Genomic DNA, 23,616 nt, shown 5'->3' with positions numbered 1-23,616 from the left:
AAGTGTTAGCGAAGTAACCTGAGCGCAGCTGATACTCCGGTCCGGGTTTTTACTGTGTAGTGGTTACAGGCTCTGTGCACGGCAGGGAATCCGGCGCTGGTTTTGTGCTCACAGTCTGTGAGGTCTGAGTGGGGCGTGGACAGCACCTGCTATATAAACCATCCTCTCAGGCTAGGCAAATGCTGCTGAATCTTTGTTTGTTAGTCAGTTCCAGAGAGTTAGCTAGTACTGTGTGACTTTGTATTTACTTGTTGCTTACTGCGAATAGGCCTTGGGATTCGGTACTTCATTCTGCCAATCCGGACCTAGCAGTAAGACTGGAGTCAGTTGTTTGACCTGCTGGGGTTCTTTTGCTATTCTGTGAACCCAGCAGGTTTGCGGCTGTACTCTCAGACCTGCTTGCTTAATCCTCCCTCACTGTGCAGGGCGTCCAGGTGTCAGTTTAGTGGCAGTAAGCTGAACCTGTGCCCTGCAAGTGGGGGTTAGGATTGTGGATACTCTCCTTGTGTCTATATTTCTATCTCTGACCAAGGAGTTTATTCCCACACCCGTTGGTAACCCTTTGGGGTTTTTTCTGTTGCTCTTAGCAACATAATTTCAGGGGGTGGTAGTCATGTGACCGCCGGTCGGCTGACCGACAGTCACGTGACCTCCTCCGTGAGCCCGACGGCTCACTATCCCGATGGTCTGCATGCCGACCAACAGGGACTATTTCCACTCGTGGGTGTCCACGACACCCATAGAGTGGGAATAGAACCCGTGGCGACCGCAGGTCGCCACCAAGCCCGCAGCGTGGCGAGCGCAGCGAGCCCGCAAGGGGCTTGCTGCACTCGCCCCTCCCCGCCGGGATCCCGGCGTCGGTATGCTGCCGGGATCCCGGCGTCGGTAAGGTGACCGGCGGTCACCTGTACTACACCCCATTTCAGGTGCTCCACATGTTAAATCACTACACATCGCTTCATTGTCCGCTCTATTCCATCTGAGCATTCCTGACACTAGGGAGACACCCAATTCCTGAGCCTTTGGGCTTCTCCGTTCACTTTGTGTTTATTAGTTATTCCATCACCTCCTGTGTATGTTATGTTATACTGTCTGTGAGTTCGTTTGCTTCGCTTCCCTCTCAGTTCATACACCGGTATACTCCTGTTAGCACTGGTGTGCGTAACAACTGTCCATCTAGATTCTATACCTGTGGTGCATTTTAGTTTTGCAGTTTGCTGACAGTGACCACCAGTATATATTGCAGTACGGTACGGAAGGCCACTGCTCTACTTACCTCTGTGTCGTCAAGTATACTATCCATCCATACCTGTGGTGCATTTCAGTTGTGCGCAGTATATATAGTAGTAGGCCATTGCTATTGATACTGGCATATAATTCCACACATTAAAAAATGGAGAACAAAAATGTGGAGGTTAAAATAGGGAAAGATCAAGATCCACTTCCACCTCGTGGTGAAGCTGCTGCCACTAGTCATGGCCGAGACAATGAAATGCCATCAACATCGTCTGCCAAGGCCGATGCCCAATGTCATAGTAGAGAGCATGTAAAATCCAAAAAACAAAAGTTCAGTAAAATGACCCAAAAATCAAAATTGAAAGCGTCTGATGAGAAGCGTAAACTTGCCAATATGCCATTTACGACACGGAGTGGCAAGGAACGGCTGAGGCCCTGGCCTATGTTCATGGCTAGTGGTTCAGATTCACATGAGGATGGAAGCACTCATCCTCTTGCTAGAAAAATTAAAAGACTTAAGCTGGCAAAAGCACAGCAAAGAACTGTGCGTTCTTCTAAATCACAAATCCCCAAGGAGAGTCCAATTGTGTCGGTTGCGACGCCTGACCTTCCCAACACTGGACGGGAAGAGCTTGCGCCTTCCACCATTTGCACGCCCCCTGCAAGTGCTGGAAGGAGCACCCGCAGTCCAGTTCCTGATAGTCAAATTGAAAATGTCACTGTTGAAGTACACCAGTATGAAGATATGGGTGTTGCTGGCGCTGGGGAGGAAATTGACAAGGAGGATTCTGATGGTGAGGTGGTTTGTTTAAGTCAGGCACCCGGGGAGATACCTGTTGTCCGTGGGACGAATATGGCCATTGACATGCCTGGTCAAAATACAAAAAAAATCACCTCTTCGGTGTGGAATTATTTCAACACAAATGCGGACAACAGGTGTCAAGCCGTGTGTTGCCTTTGTCAAGCTGTAATAAGTAGGGGTAAGGACGTTAACCACCTAGGAACATCCTCCCTTATAGGTCACCTGGTCCGCATTCTTCAGAAGTCAGTGACAAGTTCAAAAACTTTGGATGACAGCGGAAGCAGTCCACTGACCACTAAATCCCTTCCTCTTGTAACCAAGCTCCTGCAAACCACACCACCAACTCCCTCAGTGTCAATTTCCACCTTACACAGGAAAGCCAATAGTCCTGCAGGCCATGTCACTGGCAAGTCTGACGAGTCCTCTCCTGCCTGGGATTCCTCCGATGCATCCTTGAGTGTAACGCCTAGCGCTGCTGTTGTTGCTGCTGGGAGTCGATCGTCATCCCAGAGGGGAAGTCGGAAGACCACTTGTACTACTTCCAGTAAGAAATTGACTGTCCAACAGTCCTTTGCGAGGAAGATGAAATATCACAGCAGTCATCCTGCTGCAAAGCGGATAACTCAGGTCTTGTCAGCCTGGGTGGTGAGAAACGTGGTTCCGGTATCCACCGTTAATTCACAGGCAACTAGAGACTTGTTTGAGGTACTGTGTCCCCGGTACCAAATACCATCTAGGTTCCATTTCTCTAGGCAGGCGATACCGAAAATGTACACAGACGTCAGAAAAAGAGTCACCAGTGTCCTAAAAAATGCAGTTGTACCCAATGTCCACTTAACCACGGACATGTGGACTAGTAGAGCAGGGCAGACTCAGGACTATATGACTGTGACAGCCCACTGGGTAGATGTATTGCCTCCCGCAGCAAGAACAGCAGCGGCGGCACCAGTAGCAGCATCTTGCAAACACCAACTCGTTCCTAGGCAGGCTACGCTTTGTATCACCGCTTTCCATAAGAGGCACACAGCTGACAACCTCTTACGGAAACTGAGGAACATCATCGCAGAATGGCTTACCCCAATTGGACTCTCCTGGGGATTTGTGACATCGGACAACGCCACCAATATTGTGCGTGCATTACATCTGGGCAAATTCCAGCACGTCCCATGTTTTGCACATACATTGAATTTGGTGGTACAGAATTATTTAAAAAACGACAGGGGCGTGCAAGAGATGCTGTCGGTAGCCCGAAGAATTGCGGGCCACTTTCGGCATTCAGCCACCGCGTGCCGAAGACTGGAGCACCAGCAAACAGTCCTGAACCTGCCCTGCCATCATCTGAAGCAAGAGTTGGTAACGAGGTGGAATTCAACCCTCTATATGCTTCAGAGGATGGAGGAGCAGCAAAAGGCCATTCAAGCCTATACATCTGCCCACGATATAGGCAAAGGAGGGGGAATGCATCTGACTCAAGCGCAGTGGAGAATGATTTCAACGTTGTACAAGGTTCTGCAACCATTTGAACTTGCCACACGTGAAGTTAGTTCAGACACTGCCAGCCTGAGTCAGGTCATTCCCCTCATCAGGCTTTTGCAGAAGAAGCTGGAGACATTGAAGGAGGAGCTAAAACAGAGCGATTCCGCTAGGCATGTGGGACTTGTGGATGGAGCCCTTAATTTGCTTAACCAGGATTTACGGGTGGTCAATCTGTTGAAATCAGAGCACTACATTTTGGCCACCGTGCTCGATCCTAGATTTAAAACCTATGTTGTATCTCTCTTTCCGGCAGACACAAGTCTGCAGAGGTTCAAAGACCTGCTGGTGAGAAAATTGTCAAGTCAAGCGGAACGTGACCCGTCAATAGCTCCTCCTTCACATTCTCCCGCAACTGGGGGTGCGAGGAAAAGGCTAAGAATTCCGAGCCCACCCGCTGGCGGTGATGCAGGGCAGTCTGGAGCGAGTGCTGACATCTGGTCCGGACTGAAGGACCTGCCAACGATTACTGACATGTCGTCTACTGTCACTGCATATGATTCTGTCACCATTGAAAGAATGGTGGAGGATTATATGAGTGACCGCATCCAAGTAGGCACGTCAGACAGTCCGTACGTATACTGGCAGGAAAAAGAGGCAATTTGGAGGCCCTTGCACAAACTGGCTTTATTCTACCTAAGTTGCCATCCCTCCAGTGCGTACTCCGAAAGAGTGTTTAGTGCAGCCGCTCACCTTGTCAGCAATCGGCGTACGAGGTTACTTCCAGAAAATGTGGAGAAGATGATGTTCATCAAAATGAATTATAATCAATTCCTCCGTGGAGACATTCACCAGCAATTGCCTCCAGAAAGTACACAGGGACCTGAGATGGTGGATTCCAGTGGGGACGAATTAATAATCTGTGAGGAGGGGGATGTACACAGTGAAAGGGGTGAGGAATCGGAGGATGATGATGAGGTGGACATCTTGCCTCTGTAGAGCCAGTTTGTGCAAGGAGAGATTGATTGCTTCTTTTTTGATGGAGGCCCAAACAACCAGTCATTTCAGTTACAGTCGTGTGGCAGACCCTGTCGCTGAAATGATGGGTTCGTTAAAGTGTGCATGTCCTGTTTATACAACATAAGGGTGGGTGGGAGGGCCCAAGGACAATTCCATCTTGCACCTCTTTTTTCTTTCATTTTTATTTGCATCATGTGCTGTTTGGGGACAATTTTTTTGAAGTGCTATCATGCCCGACACTGCAGTGCCACTCCTAGATGGGCCAGGTGTTTGTGTCGGCCACTTGGGTCGCTTAGCTTAGTCACACAGCGACCTTGGTGCGCCTCTTTTTTTTCTTTGCATCATGTGCTGTTTGGGGACTATTTTTTTGAAGTCCCATCCTGTCTGACACACCAGTGCCACTCCTAGATGGGCCAGGTGTTTGTGTCGGCCACTTGGGTCCCTTAGCTTAGTCACACAGCTACCTCATTGCGCCTCTTTTTTTCTTTGCATCATGTGCTGTTTGGGGACTATTTTTTTGAAGTGCCATCCTGTCTGACACTGCAGTGCCACTCCTAGATGGGCCAGGTGTTTGTGTCGGCCACTTGTGTCGCTTAGCTTAGTCACACAGCGACCTTGGTGCGCCTCTTTTTTTCTTTGCATCATGTGCTGTTTGGGGACTATTTTTTTGAAGTGCCATCCTGTCTGACACTGCAGTGCCACTCCTAGATGGGCCAGGTGTTTGTGTCGGCCACTTGTGTCGCTTAGCTTAGTCACACAGCGACCTTGGTGCGCCTCTTTTTTTCTTTGCATCATGTGCTGTTTGGGGACTATATTTTTGAAGTGCCATCCTGTCTGACACTGCAGTGCCATTCCTAGATGGGCCAGGTGTTTGTGTCGGCCACTTGGGTCGCTTAGCTTAGTCACACAGCTACCTCATTGCGCCTCTTTTTTTCTTTGCATCATGTGCTGTTTGGGGACTATTTTTTTGAAGTGCCATCCTGTCTGACACTGCAGTGCCACTCCTAGATGGGCCAGGTGTTTGTGTCGGCCACTTGTGTAGCTTAGCTTAGTCACACAGCGACCTTGGTGCGCCTCTTTTTTTCTTTGCATCATGTGCTGTTTGGGGACAATTTTTTTGAAGTGCCATCCTGCCTGACACTGCAGTGCCACTCCTAGATGGGCCAGGTGTTTGTGTCGGCCACTTGTGTAGCTTAGCTTAGTCACACAGCGACCTTGGTGCGCCTCTTTTTTTCTTTGCATCATGTGCTGTTTGGGGACAATTTTTTTGAAGTGCTATCCTGCCTGACACTGCAGTGCCACTCCTAGATGGGCCAGGTGTTTGTGTCGGCCACTTGTGTCGCTTAGCTTAGCCATCCAGTGACCTCGGTGCAAATTTTAGGACTAAAAATAATATTGTGAGGTGTGAGGTGTTCAGAATAGACTGAAAATGAGTGTAAATTATGGTTATTGAGGTTAATAATACTATGGGATCAAAATGACCCCCAAATTCTATGATTTAAGCTGTTTTTGAGGGGTCTTTGTAAATAAACACCCGAATCCAAAACATACCCGAATCCGACAAAAAATTTTCAGGGAGGTTTTGGCAAAATGCGTCCTAATCCAAAACACGGCCGCGGAACCGAATCCAAAACCAAAACACAAAACCCGAAAAATTTCACTAATAAAAACGCTTAGTGCTACCAAGTCAGGCCACGGGATGGCGTGACTAGAAGGGCTGTTTAATATGACTGCAGCATGCGCTGGCTTGATGGGAATATAAGGTGTGTGATAGGCCGTCTGCACACATATCACTCGTTGCTGTCATGGGTAAAAGGGGTGATTCATCCGAATTGCAAAAAATAATGATTATCGGCTTTCTCGCCAAGGGTGGCAGTGTTTCTGAAACAGCGCTGTTTGTGAACTGTTTGCGTGCTACAGCGGTGAAGGTGTATCGTGACTGCACAAATGGCACCATTGCGAATAACCAACATGGAAACTGCGGAGCACCACGTTTTACTGATTTGAGAGTTGAACGTCGGCTTCGAAGGTGCATAAGGGAGGACCGACACGCTACAGTGGACCTTGGGGCTACTAGCATGTGTGTAAAACAACAGTTCAGCCCATCTAGCTGCTATCCAGGCTGCACACACTGGATTCTCTGGCCATTAGCTGTTGGTCATAATAATGTGACTCGACGTGTAGAATGTTTACTTGTAGACATATATAGAATGTGTACTTGGTGATACAGGTTGAGTATCCGTTATCTAAAATGCTTGGGACCAGAAGTATTTTGGATATCGCATTTTTCCGTATTTTGGAATAATTGCATACCATAATGAGATATCATGGCGATGGGACCCAAGTCTAAGCACTGACAATGCTAAATTCCTTTGTCGTATAAACAACCCTTTATGAAGTCTAAGAACACTGTACGCTGTTTACTTAAGAAGTACCGTACGGGTACGCTGGTTGCGTAACGATCGCTCAGCCGTAGGCGAGACGCTCAAGCGTCACGTTCGCTCACGGCCCAGCGATCACAGGACAGCACGTTAAATGGCTTTTGACTAACGTAATGATTCGCTATGGCGTAGCAGACGCTCGAGACCACGAGGAGATCACCAGCGGCGCAGACGCTCACAACGCTATACCTTTATGTCTAAACCTTTTAACAATGAAATACACAGAATACCTTAATGTGAATACAGGGTGTAAGTGCAACCTTGTGTAACCTGACTAACTACAAAGCTGCTTGTGCGTCACCGACGCTCAAGTGAACACTTAACACTATAGGAAATACACAGATACTGGTTTAGGGTCCAAAGCCTATTAACTGTATTATATCTAATATACTTGTAAAAGAGAATCACAGTACAAATGATACACTACAATATAACAGAGACTACCTAACCAGATAACTACACAAGAAATACAATACAATACAATTACTATTTATGGGAAAATGGAAGGGGAAGAGAAGAAGAGAGAGATAGAGAGAAATGGCTCATGATAACATTAAATAAGAGACAACATGGTTGCAGATAAAACTACACATGTGAGAGACAATCGCTGCGCAGTTAGTCAATGCTGAATACAGCATGGGATGGAAGCTAGACTCCATTTTGAGAAAACTCCCATAATTCCAAAGACTGCACCACATGCCTGAAAGGGGGAGGGGAAGACATCCAGCAGCAGCCATTTTAGATTTGCAGGTCCAAACACATGGCACGCTCTACTACACCACAATCACATAGCAGAAAACACAAGACTCCATTTTATTCCAAAATGTCCAAGCCTCAAAACAATGCATATGTTCTGATTTTACAATTCCAAACCATCTAAATCACCTTTCACAATGTAATCCAACTTCCTAGAACCATCTCATAATTTCACATCCCAAACAACTTCAGTATCTCAATAACCAGAGCATATTCATCACAAGACCAGATCACAATGTAATTAACACAAACGTAACTGCATGGTGGTATTTATGATTAACAGGATATATAGTATAACTAACCAGCACAATCTATTTTAAATCTCCATAGGCAAACAAATACCACAAATACTATGCTACAGATTGTATACTGTTCCAATTTATCACAGACTTCACAGAGTATCCACAAACACCCAACAATCACACAACCAAGTTACAATATCCTATTTAAACCAGAAAGCAATCTGTCTGTTTCCTTATCTAGCCATGTGAAATTCAATACTTAGCCTTTAGTTTGGAAGATGTCCTGGGGATTTAGCCGCCATGCTGCTGGGTGCCAGGTAGCTGTGTGTGTGTGTGTGAGTGTAGCTACATTACATCTGTTCTCTGAGGCCACACCTGACCACTACCTTCCTGTTTGACCAGTACCTGGGGGAGGGGTCTTTCTTTCTCCTTTGTATTGAGTCACTATTCTCTTTGTATATGCTAATCAGGTTCAGCCCTGAAAACTTAGTAAAAGGTTGTCTTGAGCATCCATTGTTCTAACAATATGATCTTAGCTTTTATACATATAATCATATCTATCCGCTGCAATGTCCCACAACAACACAACAGGCCTCAAACTAACCCACACCTCATTCTGCTTGCTTCAATACCAAACATGATGTGTTTATCTGGTTCGGTTCGAATGATACACATCCATGACATTAATTCATTAGCCAATTCTAAATCTCCATGATGTCTGGTGCTGTTCATTATTATAACCATGTACTGTATGAAACAAGCGCCGAATCCATCTCAGTGCCATGTCCGAGCAAATGCGTGTTTCCATATATTGCTGTGCTCGCTGCACATATTTGCAAGTATAGCGACTTATATGTGTGCAGTTTATATGGTCTCTCTATGTAATATTTTTGACTTTGACAGCACAGAATACATTCATGTTTCATATACACCTTATACACACAGCCCTGAAGGTAATTTTAGCCCATATTTTTAATAACTTTGTGCATTAAATAAAGTGTGAGTACATTCACACAATTCATTTATGTTTCATATACACCTTATACACACAGCCTAAAGGTCATTTAATACAATATTTTTAATAACTTTGTGTATTAAACAAAGTTTGTGTACATTGAGCCATCAGAAAACAAAGATTTCACTATCTCACTCTCACTCAAAAAATTCCGTATTTCGGAATATTTGGATATGGGATATTCAACCTGTATATAGAATGTGTACTTGTAAACATATAAAGAATGTATACATGGACACTAGCTGTTCTACCCGTTCTTTGCACGGGAGTTTCTGATTTTCATGGTTGTAAATATAAATGAGTGTTAAAAATTTGGTAAATCTATAGAGATGTACATTTGAGATGTCTTAATAAGTAAGTAAATATTAATCCATGGTTCTTGGCGTTACCCGAGGAGCACCCGTAGCAGATACGGTAAAAAGTGACGGGACCATTTTTGTAGTCTATTAAATTTTACACACTGGAGGTGCAATCCAAATTTTTGTCCGATTGTCTGTTTGGGCGTTATCATTCAAGCAACACAAGCCACGCATCGATAATTATGTAATTATGTCAACCCCCTGTTCATCCCCTTAGGGGAAGTTTATTAAAATATAAATTACGTAGTTTTCATATTTTCTACCTGAAAAATACCTATGGTAGATTTCAGCTTCCTAACATATTGAGAAGTAAGAGAATTAGGGGTACATTTACTAAGCAGTGATAAGAGCGGAGAAGTGAGCCAGTGGTGAAGTTGCCCATGGCAACCGATCAGCACTGAAGTAACACCTATAATTTGCATACTATAAAATGATACAGAGCTGCTGATTGGTTGATGGGGAAATTTCTTCACTGGCTCACTTTTCCGTTCTTATCACTGCTTAGTAAATGTACCCCTTAGTCAGTCAGTCAGTGAGTGAGAGCTTTTTCGCATTTACTGTATATATATATATATATATATATATATATATATACAGTAGATATGTACATTTAGACATTTACAGTATAGAATGTGTTCTTACGGACATATACTGTATAGTATACCTACAAGTGGCAGTATAATGCTTCCTTAGGTATATGGCTACAGGGCACTAGATACCTATAGTCACACAGTCTCCCAGGAGGGGCCCGGAAGTAAATGCTATGGATGGTCTTTGCTCTGTGGAGGAAGTCATATTTAAGAGTAGTCAGGACCTCTGTGACAGTAGACGTTTCCTATGTTTCCTAAAGTGAATTGTTAATTGTGTTTATATAATGTAATAATATTCTCCTACTGATATTTCCAGTTTATTTACCATTTGTTTCTCTTTATGTTTAGTTTGTATCTCAATCCAATTGCCAACAGTTTCTCAACACAGTCTGGTTTGGGCAAATGGCTGCCTACAGGCGGAAACATACATGCAAGAAGATGTTGATTGTTCTTTCTGTGGCGATTTGTTGGCCAATACTCTCCCTGTGCTATCTGCTAGCACCTAAGTCACAAGTCGGGCGGATTATCCACACTCCCTTCATGAAATTCATCATACATGGGGCATCTTACTTTACATTCCTGCTGCTTCTCAACCTATATTCTTTGGTCTACAATGAGGATAAGAAGAACACAATGGGACCAGCCTTGGAGAATATAGACTATCTGCTCATTATATGGCTCATAGGTAAGTTATCGTGCCTCTAGAATACTGTAACTCTACAGTATGTAATGATGATAATTTGCTGTTGGAGCTATGCTGTCACTGGACAATAGCCTATGAGTTAGCTTCATTTATACTGTGAACTGCATATTTACTTATATCCTTCTTTATTTATCATACGTTCTAGAGGATGCTGGGGTCACATCAAGAACCATAGGGTATCGACGGGATCCAGAGGAGACATGGGCACTTTAAGACTTTCAAAGGGGTGTGAACTGGCTCCTCCCTCTATGCCCCTCCTCCAGACTCCAGTTTAGAATCTGTGCCCAGGCAGACTGGATGCACACTGAGGAGCTCTACTGAGTTTCTCTGAAAAGACTTTATGTTAGGTTTTTTATGTTCAGGGAGAACTGCTGGCAACAGTCTCCCTGCTTCGTGGGACTTAGGGGAGAGAAGTCAGACCTACTTCAGTGAGTTTAAAGACTTTGCTTCTTTGGCTACAGGACACCATTAGTTCCTGAGGGTCTAATCGCTAGGTACGCCTAGATGCTCGTTCCCAGAGCCCGCCGTCACCCCCTTTGCAGAGCCAGAAGTCAAAAGACAGGTGAGTAGAAGAAGATCAGAAGACTTCAGTGAAGGCTTTGAGGTACCGCACAGCGGCCGCGCTGCGCGCCATGCTCCCACGCTCAGCGGCACTACAGGGTGCAGGGCGCGGGTGGAGGGGGTAGGGGGGGCACGCCCCAGGCAGCATTCTAACCTCAAATAACTACCTGGCAAGAGTGGACTAAGTGCCAGGGCACTGTCCGGACCCCCGCCAGTATAAAAAAGTTTAAAAAAGAGCGGGTCTGAAGCAAGCCATTACGAGGGCGGGGCTTAGCCCTCACAGCACACAGCCCAGCGTAATTTTCTCTACACAAGGCTGCAGAGACGCTGGTCCTTCCTCACACTGCTGTACAAGTAACAGGGTGCAAAACGGGAGGGGCGGGGGGGGGGGGGCACAGTGATTTTGGTGCATTATATTAACTTATAAAAGCACTGCAGGTCTGGGACATTGTCTGTAGTGTTTTCAGACCGGGATTAGGCGCTGGGGTGTGAGCTGGCAATATCTCCCTCTGTCTCTCTGACAGGCTTTACTGTGGGTCTGTCCCCTATAGGCCCAGTGTATCTGCGTGTGGTGGGTGCACGTGTGTCAGCATGTCTGAGGCGGGGTGCTCTTCCCAGGAGTAGACTATGTTAGGGACACAAACGGCTGTGGGAGTGACCCTGTCGGCACCGCCGACACCTGATTGGGTGAATGTTTTGAGTGCTTTGAATGCAAATGTGGCTCTGATAAATAAGAGATTGGATAAATTGAGTCTCAGAACCAGGCTTGGAAGAAATCCATAGAGGATGTGTTGTTTCAAGTCCAGACCCCCTCGGGGTCACAAAATCGTTCATTTGCCCAGCTGGCAGACACGGATACCGACACGGACACTGACTCAAGTGTCGACTATAGTGATGCCAGATTAGATCCAAAACTGGCAAAGAGCATTCAGTACATGATTATGGCTATAAAAGATGTATTACATATCACTGAGGACCCTACTGTTCCTGATTCTAGGGTCTGTATGTATAAAGGGAAGAAACCTGAGGTAACATTTCCTCCCTCTCATGAACTGAACACGCTTTGTGAAAAGGTTTGGGAAAGTCCTGAGAAAAAGTTTCAGATTCCCAAAAGGATTGTAGTGACATATCCGTTTCCCTCTGGGGATAGGGAAAAATGGGAGTCACCCCCCCATTGTGGACAAAGCTCTGTCACGGCTGTCCAAAAAGGTGGCTCTCCCGTCCCCTGACACGGCAGCCCTAAAGGATCCTGCGGATCGTAGACGGGAAAATACATTGAAATCCATTTATGTCACCACAGGTACGCTACTCAGACCAACCATTGCGTCTGCATGGGAGTAGTGCTATCGAAAAATGGGCAGATAACTTGTCATCTGAAATGGATACCCTGGATAGGGATAGCATTCTTTTGATACTAGGTCATATCAGGGACGCTGCAGTCTACCTAAAGGATGCTGCGAGAGATATTGGTCTCTTGAGATCACGGGCCAATGCCATGGCAGTCTCAGCTAGGAGAGCATTGTGGATTCATCAATGGAATGCGGATGCTGACTCTAAGAAAGCTATGGAGTCTCTACCGTATAAAGGTGGTGTGTTGTTTGGTGACGGCCTTGCTGATTTGGTATCTACAGCTACTGCGGGTAAGTCATCATTTTTACCTTATGTGCCTGCACCACAAAAGAAAGCACACTATCAGATGCAGTCCTTTCGGCCCAATAAATACAGAAAAGGCAGAGGGTCTTCCTTCCTTGCTACTAGAGGAAAGGGAAAAGGTAAACAATCACCGGCTGTGGCCGGTTTCTCGGAGCAGAAGTCCTCACCAGCTTCTGCCAAGTCCACCGCATGACGCTGGGGCTCCTCTGCGGGAGTCCGCACTGGTGGGGGCACGTCTCAGGTTCTTCAGTCAGTTCTGGGTTCATTAGGCCCTGGACCCATGGGTTTTAGAAATAGTGTCCCAAGGGTACAAACTGGAGTTTCAAGACGTCCCCCCTCACCGATTTTTCAAATCAGCCTTACCAGCTTCTCTTCCAGACAGGGAGGTGGTATGCGCCGCAATACAAAAATTGTGTCACAATCAAGTCATTGTCAGGGTTCCCCCGTCGCAACAGAGAGAAGGCTTTTATTCGAGCCTGTTCGTGGTTCCGAAGCCAGACGGCTCAGTCAGACCAATCCTGAACCTCAAATCCCTCAATTTCTACCTAAAAAAATTCAAATTCAAGATGGAATCTCTCCGGGCAGTGATCTCCAATCTGGAGGAGGGGGATTTTATGGTGTCGGTAGACATAAAGGATGCCTACTTACATGTTCCCATTTATCCTCCACATCAGGCTTACCTGAGGTTTGCAGTTCAGGATTGTCATTACCTATTTCAGACGTTGCCGTTTGGTCTGTCCACGGCTCTGAGGGTTTTCACCAAAGTAATGGCCGAAATGATGGTTCTCCTGCGCAAACAAGGAGTCACAATTATCCCGTACTTGGACGATCTCCTGATAAAGGCGAGATCCAGGGACCAATTACTGCAGAACATTAAGCTCTCCCTGACAATTCTGCAGCAACATGGTTGGCTTCTAAACTTGCCAAAATCACAGTTGATTCCGACGAGACGACTGTCGTTTTTGGGAATGATTCTGGACACAGAATTACAGAGAGTTTTTCTTCCAGTGGAAAAGGCTCTGGAAATTCAGAACCTGGTAAAACAAATTCTGAAACCAGCAAGAGTATCGATCCATCAATGCACTCGGTTGCTGGGGAAGATGGTGGCGGCCTACGAGGCCATTCAGTTTGGCAGATTCCATGCCAGAGTGTTTCCTATTGGACAAGTGGTCCGGGTCCCATCTGCACATGCACTGAAGGATAACCCTGTCGTCCAAGACCAGAATCTCACTCCTGTGGTGGCTGCACAGCTCTAACCTCCTAGAGGGACGCAGGTTCGGGATCCAGGACTGGATCGTAGTGACCACGGATGCGAGTCCCCGAGGCTGGGGAGCAGTCACGCAGGGGGAAAGCTTCCAGGGAAGATGGTCAAGCCAGGAAATGTGTCTACACATAAACGTTCTGGAGTTAAGGGCTATTCACAACGGCCTTCTGCAGGCGGAACATCTTCTTCGCAATAGGCCCGTCTTGACTCAGTCGGACAACATAACAGCAGTAGCGTACATAAACCGCCAGGGAGGAACAAAGAGCAGAGCGGCAATGGCAGAGGCCACAAAGGTGCTCCGTTGGGCGGAAAGGCATGCAAGCGCTCTGTCAGCGATCTTCATTCCAGGAGTGGACAACTGGGAAGCAGACTTCCTCAGCAGACACGATCTCCATCCAGGAGAGTGGGGTCTTCATCAAGAGGTCTTTGCAGAAGTGACAAGTCTTTGGGGAATTCCTCAAATAGACATGATGGCGTCTCTCCTCAACAAGAAACTTTAGAGATATTGTTCCAGGTCGAGAGACCCTCAAGCAATAGCAGTGGATGCCCTAGTGACACCGTGGGTGTTTCAGTTGGTATACGTGTTTCCTCCGCTTCCACTCATTCCAAAAGTGATAAAGATCATAAGAAGAACAAAGGTTCAAGCGATCCTCATTGTTCCAGATTTTCCAAGGAGGGCTTGGTATCCAGATCTTCAGGAATTACTCATAGGAGATCCCTGGCCTCTTCCTCTGAGTGAGGATCATTTACACCAGGGGCCGTGCGTGTTCCAAGACTTACCGCGACTTCGTTTGACGGCTTAGAGGTTGAATGCCAGATCCTAGCCCGAAAGGGTATTCCCAAGGAAGTCATCCCCACTCTTATTCAGGCCAGGAAAGGAGTAACGTCTAAACATTACCACCGTATTTGGAGAATTAATCTGAATCCAAGAAAGCTCCTACGGAAGAATTTCAGTTAGGACGTTTTCTCCATTTTCTACAAGCCGGTGTAGATGCGGGCCTAAAGTTGGGCTCAATTAAAGTTCTAATTTTGGCTTTATCGGTTTTTCTTCCAAAAACAATTGGCCTCCCTTCCAGAAGTTCAGACCTTCGTGAAAGGCGTATTGCACATCCAACCTCCCTTTGTGCCCCCTGTGGCACCATGGGTTCTTAACGTGGTGTTGCAATTCCTTCAATCTCATTGGTTTTAACCTTTACAGAAGGTAGAGTTGAAATTCCTTACTTGGAAAGTGGTCATGCAGTTGTCCTTGGCATCCGCAAGGCGGGTGTCTGAATTGGCGGCCTTGTCTCACAAGAGCCCTTATTTGATCTTCCACGAAGATAGAGCAGAATTGAGGACTCGTCATCAGTTTCTGCCGAAAGTGGTTTCATCGTTCCACTTGAACCAACCTATTGTGGTCTCAGTGGCTACTGACGCCTTGCTGGAATCGAAGCTTCTCGATGTAGTAAGAGCTTTGAAAATTTATGTCGCCAGAACGGCTCAGTTTAGGAAAACAGAGGCTCTGTTTGTCCTGTATGCTCACAATAAAATTGGGGCTCCTGCTTCCAAGCAAACTATTGCGCGCTGGATCTGTCATACGATTCAGCAGGCTCATTCAATGGCTGGATTGCCGTTACCGAAATCGGTGAAGGCCCATTCTACCAGAAAGGTGGGCTCGTCCTGGGTGGCTGCCCGGGGGGTCTCGGCATTACAACTTTTCTGAGCAGCTACTTGGTCGGGTTCAAACACCTTTGCGAAGTTCTACAAGTTTGATTCCCTGGCTAATGAGGACCTCATGTTTGGTCAGTCGGTGCTGCAGAGTCATCCGCACTCTCCCGCCCGTTCTAGAGCTTTGGTATAACCCCATGGTTCTTGATGTGTCCCTGCATCCTCTAGGACGTATGAGAAAATAGGATTTTAATACCTACCGGTAAATCCTTTTCTCTGTAGAGGATGCTGGGCGCCCGTCCCAGTGCGTACTGTATCTGCAGTTATTAGTTGTGGTTACACACATGTTGTGTTACATTTATAGTCAGCCTGTTGCTGATGTTGTTCATGCCGTTGACTTGCGTTGTGTTAAATGCCATGTTGTACGGCGTGCTTGAGGTGTGAGCTGGTATGTATCTCACCTTAGTTTAACAATAAATCCTTTCCCTCGAAAATGTCCGTCTCCCTGGGCACAGTTCCTATAACTGGAGTCTGGAGGAGGGGCATAGAGGGTGGAGCCAGTTCCCACCCCTTTGAAAGTCTTAAAGTGCCCATGTCTCCTGTGGATCCCGTCTATACCCCATGGTTCTTGATGTGACCCCAGCATCCTCTATGGACTAAGAGAAAAGGATTTACCGGTAGGTATTAAAATCCTATTTTTCCCAGCTGTTGACTAATAGGACTAAACTTAGTGGTCTCCTGGTTAAATGACAGCCCTAGCCACAAACAATGCTGCAAGTTCTATGATGGTCCTGTGTACTCTGATGATTTCACAAAATGTGTGCGTATACACATGTGTGTGTATACACTATTCCTTCAGTCACACCAAATGGACATTCTCGGAGTGCCAGGTCCCAGTGCGGCTTGATAGTAGCTTCTGTGTCCACCTCTGAATCATGCACTACAGTACAGCTTTAAATATATGACATCCATATTATTACTAAGAATTATTGAATAAGCAAACATATTACCAGTACTGTATAATATAAGTAAGGGTAACTCAACACCTAAAGAATGCTACGTTGAGCGTGAGAATTGAATGTACCCCTGTTGACAGCATATTATATAGGCAATGCATAGTCACACACATTATTATCGCATCCCCACTCACATCTGAAGAGGCATACAGTAACTGGGCCCTTACTGAGCGCTCTCACATTGGCAGAGCTGGGTGAGGGCGTGGTGACAGAGCTATGGGTTGTGCAGGGTTGGATCTATGCAGAAATGTTTCCAGATGTATCTGTTGCACATAGTATAGGTTTTATGAACTAAGGGATAAACCTGGGCGGAATGATGTGGAGAAATGAATGAGTGATTGTGAACTTGACTCGTAGTCAATCTTCTTGCAGTGACCCCTGTACACCCGGGGTTGAGGCTCATAGAACTCAGCAGGTCTTCTTGCCTATAAGAGCCACTTTTCCCATAAGGCTTTAGGCGCCTACCGGTTTTGGGATACCCACCAGGACTTTCGCCACTGGCGGCAGTATAAGGTCAACTCTCGAGTGACCTGAATCAATACTGGTAGGAAAGACAACAAGTCCAAGACCAAGAATACAAATAGACAGGAACAAGACAAGAGAATAATAAATTAATAACAAGGTATGGTAATAGGGTAAAGGTACTAATGAGACATCTGGATATTGAGAGACACAGAAGGAGTGGTGCACCATTGGTAATAGCAACGGGGAAGTAGTCTGGAGAGAAGGCAATAACCGACTAACAGTAACACAGTAACATAGTATCTGAGGTTGAAAAAAGACAATTGTCCATCGAGTTCAACCTATTTGTGGTCTCCTATGCATGATGATTTGACTAAAATTTCTGACTAATGCTGCTGTCAGCCGTTGCATTTTATCCCTATTTATAGTTTCTATAATGCATGACTATGCACCATACCCCTGGATATCCTTATCCATTAGGAATTTGTCTAACCCATTCTTAAAGGTGTTGACAGATTCCGCCATTACAACTCCCTCGGGCAGGGAATTCCAAACACGTATTGTCCTTACCGTGAAAAAGCCTTTACGACGAATTGTGCGGAATCTCCTCTCCTCTAACCTGAGCGAGTGTCCACGAGTCCTCTGTGTTGATCTAACCAAAAACAGGTCCCGCGCAAGCTCTGTGTATTGTCCCCTTATATATTTGTAGATGTTGATCATATCCCCTCTTAGTCTCCGCTTTTTCAATGTAAACATGCCTAGTCTTTCAAGCCTTTCCTTGTATTCCATCGTCTCCATGCCCTTAATTAGTTTGGTCTCCCTCCTCTGTACCTTTTCTAGCTCCAGGATATCCTTTTTGTAGTACGGTGCCCAGAATTGTACACAGTATTCAAGGTGTGGCCTCACTAGTGATTTATATAACGGGAGTATAATACTCTCGTCCCTAGCATCAATACCCCGTTTTATGCATGCTAATATCTTATTAGCCTTCTTTGCTGCAGTCCTACTTTGGGTACTACTGCTTAGCTTGCTATCTATGAGGACACCTAAGTCCTTTTCCAGTACAGAATCCCCTAATTTTACCCCATTTAGTAAGTAGGTGTAATTTTTGTTCTTGTTACCACAGTGCATTACCTTACACTTGTCTGTGTTGAAGCGCATTCTCCGTTTGGCTGCCCATGCTTCTAATTTAACTAAGTCGTTCTGAAGAGACTTGGCATCCTCCTCTGTATTTATAGCCTTACACAATTTGGTATCATCTGCAAAAATTGACACCATGCTCTCTAGACCTTCTGTTAGGTCGTTAATGAAAATATTGAACAATAGCGGTCCTAATACTGAGCCTTGCGGCACACCACTTAGCACTTCAGTCCAAGTTGAAAAAGATCCATTAACCACAACGCGCTGCTCCCTATTATCTAACCAGTTTTTGACCCAACAGGCTGGGTAATCTAATTAAGAGACAGGCAAGAAACATAAATCAACTTGTACATAAATAGCAAGGAATGCTCTGAACCCACAGTAGTTGCTACTGGCAACAACAACAGAAGTGCATGTCAATAGAGAACAGAGAGGGAAAGCAGAACAGACAAACAACACAGAATGCTCCAGATCAGTGGATGTTACTCCTGGCAACCATGGTACCAACACAAGTACTACTGTAGGAGAAGATTAGACAAGGACAGACAGAACACTGAGACCAGGAATTGGTCTGAGGACAGACTAAAAGAGCTGTAACTCTATGGGGGTAATTCCAAGTTGATCGCAGCAGGACATTTTTTAGCAGTTGGGCAAAACCATGTGCACATGGTTTTGCCCAATTGCTAACAGAATTCCTGCTGCGATCAACTTGAACTTACCCCCTATAAGAGAGGCCTGAGAGAGAGACTGTAGTGGAATGGAACTGACAGTCTCTCACAGGAAGCAGGATCTCACACAAACACATGAAACAGGTACAGAAACGATGGATACTGTAGATCGCAGGGACAAACAAAGATTCTGCAGAACTAGAACTAAGAAAGAATGGAAGTGTTCCAACAGGACTGGGACTTGGCACAGAGGGACACAGGCTTTTGCAGCAACCCAATTCTATGACCAGCAAGTAGTGCAAGGCAGATTCAGATGATAAAGGAGACAGGATCCAATCACCAGCCTTCTGCAGCCAACCTCCGAAGATCACTAATACCATGCAGCTGCTACAGCACTTAAGCAGACAGAACAGAGCTGCAATTAAACAGACAGAACAGAGCTGCAGACAGCACATGTAACAGGCTGGTGCACATGTGCACTGAAGATGACTGTGTGCTTAAACTAATCCAACAGATAAGGGATGGGCGTACAATACTGTATATGGGCGAATACGCACATTTTTTCTGTGCTCGCCGTGTCCAACTCAGCATCAGCCCCATAGTGAGCAGAGTAGATCTTGCTAATATGATTTGTCCAGTTTAGTCCTTTTTTTTGTATCTGTCTCTAATGTAGAAAGTCCAGAATCTGGAATATGTCATCAGGAAACCATTTCTATGACTGGTGTATTTTGTAAATAGTAGTACTTGCTCTACCACTCATAGCCAATAATTGATTTGATTTGGCCGCCTACATAGCCAACATTGCCCTCGGCCAAGCACTGCATCACTTTTCTTCTTCAGTCTAACTTCTTCTAAATGATCTCAACTGTTTGCTGAGCTGTGGCTAGACCTGGAACCAGACCAACATGTTTACAAGACTCTGTGTACTACAGTAGCACTTACACAGCTCGCAGACCTGGAGGAAACTAATCGTTCTGCTCTCTGCACTCCTGGTATCATTATACCTATACACATCTGCACATTTATAATTATGGCAGTGGCCACCCTGCTAAAATTAGGTCATTTAATAGCTCTGTTCAGAGTATTTTCACCGTATATGCTTTTCTCACCACATATATGATAATATGTTTTGGTCTTCCCCTGTGTGTCGTTTGCTACTGTATGTATTATTTACTTTGTGATGGTTAAATGTATGACAAAATAAATATAGTTTTCCTGACATACAGCCAGCTGCAAGGAGCTAAGCCAGTGACATGACCAAACATACATTCTGTAGAGGCACCTCCGGCAAACTCGGACTCCATTCTATCCCTCCGCATATACTTTATCAAGGACAGTTTTCAACACGTGATAAAAGAGTCATAGGGTCTGATATCATTACAGTATGCTGCTGTTTTTTTGCTAATTTGTGAGCCTTGAATACTTTTTCTGCATCTTATTGAATCTGAGGTGCTGCTGGCTTCCTGATTTACTTGATTGGAACTGGCACTGGCTCTGTATTACGAGGGTCCAAGCACCTGTACATTAGTTATTGTGTTAATGTTTGTGTTTGTGTCTGTGTCTCCCAGAGGCGTATCTAGGGTAGGACGAGTGGGGCACGTGCCCTGGGCACCTTGGCAGGCCCAGGAGAGGGGGGCGCCGCCGGCGGCCAGGGCATCATGCCCCACTCGCCCCCGTCAACCCTAAATGTGAGGGGAGGAGAGCGCAGTGGGGCATGTATCTGGCACCAAATGGGGCATGTAACTGGCACTGAGTGGGGCCTGGCACTGTGGGGCATGTATCTGGCACTGTGGGGCATGTATCTGGCACAGCGGGGCAATGTAACTGGCACTGTGGGGCATGTATCTGGCACAGTGGGGCAATGTAACTGGCACCAAATGGGGCGCACACATGCCTCTTTTTGGGTGCTTTTTTTTGGGGGGGGGGGGAGGGGGGCGCCATTTTACATCTTGCCCTGGGCTCCAAAAACCCTAGTTACGCCTCCGGTGTCTCCATAGGATGCAGTTAGCATCCCGACTGTCACAATACTGGCAGCGGGATACCAACGGGTCAAAATTCCTACAACTGCTAACCAGGGCCGGGATGTAATGAAGTCCGACTTCGGAGGTGGTGCGGGATGCTAGCCGAACTTGGACTTTTTTTTAAAGGGGCAATCATGTATAAAGCTAAACCATACCTTGTACATGATTGCCCCTTTAAAAAAACGTCCGAGTTCGGCTGACATCCCACACGGCCACCGAACTTGGACTTCATTACATCCTGTCCGATATGAGGTTTAGGGTATGGCGTTGAGAGGAGGTGGGGGGGTTAGTGTTATGCTGTGTAAGGGGAGGTTTAGGGTTAGGCTATTGGGGGATGGGGTAGGGTTAGGCTGCACGAGGGGTGGGTTAGGGTTGGTGTTAGTGTTAGCCATAGTATACTTACCAATAATTGCCAGTATTTTCACCGTCAAGATCCCACTGCCGAAGATCTGACGTTTGAGATTCTGTACCCTACCCGTCTGTATTACAGGTAAATATCCACCATTTTAAGGGCTTATCAAATAATAACATGAAGGGAATCCATCTTATCATTGTTAAAAGACGTGCTTAGTTGGGTAACAGACACACCCCTATTTACAAGAACAGTAGCCACCTGGCCTTTTGTGATTAGAAATAGTATTTTTCATTTTAAACTGAATTATCCACCCTGCAGGACAAAAGAGCTACTACATGAAGCCACACACCCAATTCTCATGCCTATAGATTTGACTACTTCCTGAGGTGTGGTCCCACCCAGATCCTAACTGATAATGTAGGAATGGCTATTGAAGGGTTCAGGTGGTCTGAATCAGTTGTGCTCAAGGTGCTCTCAGTGCTTCACATTAGTGGGATGAAAGCATCAATGGAAAACCATTGATGGGCATAACATGCCCGGCATATCTACCATGGGACACAGCGGGCCAATTATGGAAGGCGGCAGGGGTAAGTAAGGCTAGTAAGTGCCGTGATTTCTTGTCTGCTTCACCAACTTATCTCAGGTTAGTATGCTGCTAAGATGAAAGCTCAATATCTTCAGAGGCAGAACTCTGGGAGGCAACGGAGTCAGCTGCCGCCGGGCTCCTGCTTTGAAGGGGGGCACCTCTCCTCCTGTTCCGTATGTTCAGCGACATTAATCAATTAAGTTAATTGACAGCAGCCGGTATCCCTTTTGTAGCCGACTTCCCCACTAGCCACTACACCTTACAAATCACACCCTCTTTATTATAGATACACTGGAAGCAGATACCTTACTGATGAAGCTATTTGCTCCTATAAAGGAAGCATGAGAATTCTAACTATATGAAGTTATTTCTCTGACAATTACACATAACTTCATATAGTTAGAATTCTCATACTTCCTATGCAAGAGCAGATATCTCCATCAGTAAGGTGCATGCTACCAGTGTAAAAGGTTGTGGGTTCTAATCCTGGATATGACACTTGCAAATTAATTGTAAGAGAAATAATCAGCATTGTGAGTGACTGAGCAGATCTATGTAGTGTGTGGCTGGACCCCTACATAGATCTGCCTAGCTGCAACGGTTTTGAAGTAGCTTCATATAGTTAGAATTAGAGATGAGCGGGTTCGGTTTTACGCAGTGTTACTTAGATCTCAAAACGGCATGTTATTGGCTCACGGAAGATATATAGGGGGGGAGGGGGCACCAATATTTTTCTTGCCCCCGGGCAACTGGGATAAACTTACGCCACTGAATATCTTAGTATGAGTTATTGGTACACCACCCATGGGTTAGCAATCTTCAGCTTTACAGTATATCCCATATCAAATCTATACTGCACGCTGGGGGAGATTTATCAAAGCTTGGAGAGAGTTAAAGTGGAGATAAAGTACTAACCAATCAGCTCATTTCATTTTTCAAACACAGCCCGTAACATGGCAATTAGGATCTAATTGGTTATTACTTTATATCTCTCCACTTTATCTCTTTCCAAGCTTTTATAAATCTACCTGACTGTTCTTTGGAGGATGTTACATTAGGTTATACATGAGACTGTGACTGGTCTAAGTGAGACAAATAAAGCAGCTGTAGATGTGAATAGTATAGTTACCTTAAGTCATCAGCCTGTGTGTTTCTAAGGCGCTAGGAACCTGAAGAACATAAAGAGGCTGTATTTTCTGGGTGGCTCAGCCTTTATTAAGCTGTTGGCTGAGATACAGCATACGCAGGTAAGTGCTGCAGGAATATTACACCCAGTCATGAAGAGTAACAGATTCTGTAGATAAGAGGCTGGTGATACATCTGGCAACTGTGGGGGTCTTTCAGACCTGATCGCAAGCTAGGTTTTTTTCGCTGCGCTGCGATCAGGTCAGAACTGCGCATGCGCAGGCACATTCGTACAAGTACAAAGTGGATCGTTGCCCAGCGATGGATTGTATGAAGAATCTGTTCGCACAGCCAATCGCAAGGAGATTGACACGAAGAAGGCGTTTGTGGGTGTCAACTGACCATTTTCTGGGAGTGTTTGGAAAAACACAGGCGTGTCCAAGCGTTTGCAGGGCGGGTGTCTGATGTCAGTTCCGGCCCC

General features: G+C 45.7%; 1 protein-coding gene across 3 annotated transcripts in view; it reads left to right on the top strand.

The window, feature by feature from the left end:
* Window positions 1-23,616, top strand: part of TRPC1 (transient receptor potential cation channel subfamily C member 1) — a 394,953-nt gene that overhangs the window by 221,597 nt on the left and 149,740 nt on the right. For all 3 annotated transcript variants that reach the window (XM_063915992.1, XM_063915990.1, XM_063915991.1), the window contains one exon: window positions 10,283-10,619. In XM_063915992.1, the coding sequence (XP_063772062.1) occupies window positions 10,283-10,619 (337 nt within the window). The remainder of the gene's footprint in view (window positions 1-10,282; window positions 10,620-23,616) is intronic.

Source organism: Pseudophryne corroboree, chromosome 4 (assembly GCF_028390025.1).
Source record: "Pseudophryne corroboree isolate aPseCor3 chromosome 4, aPseCor3.hap2, whole genome shotgun sequence".
NCBI lineage: Eukaryota > Metazoa > Chordata > Amphibia > Anura > Myobatrachidae > Pseudophryne > Pseudophryne corroboree.
The sequence above is the reverse complement of the archived record's forward strand: the minus strand, read 5'-3'. Positions and strand labels throughout refer to the sequence as shown.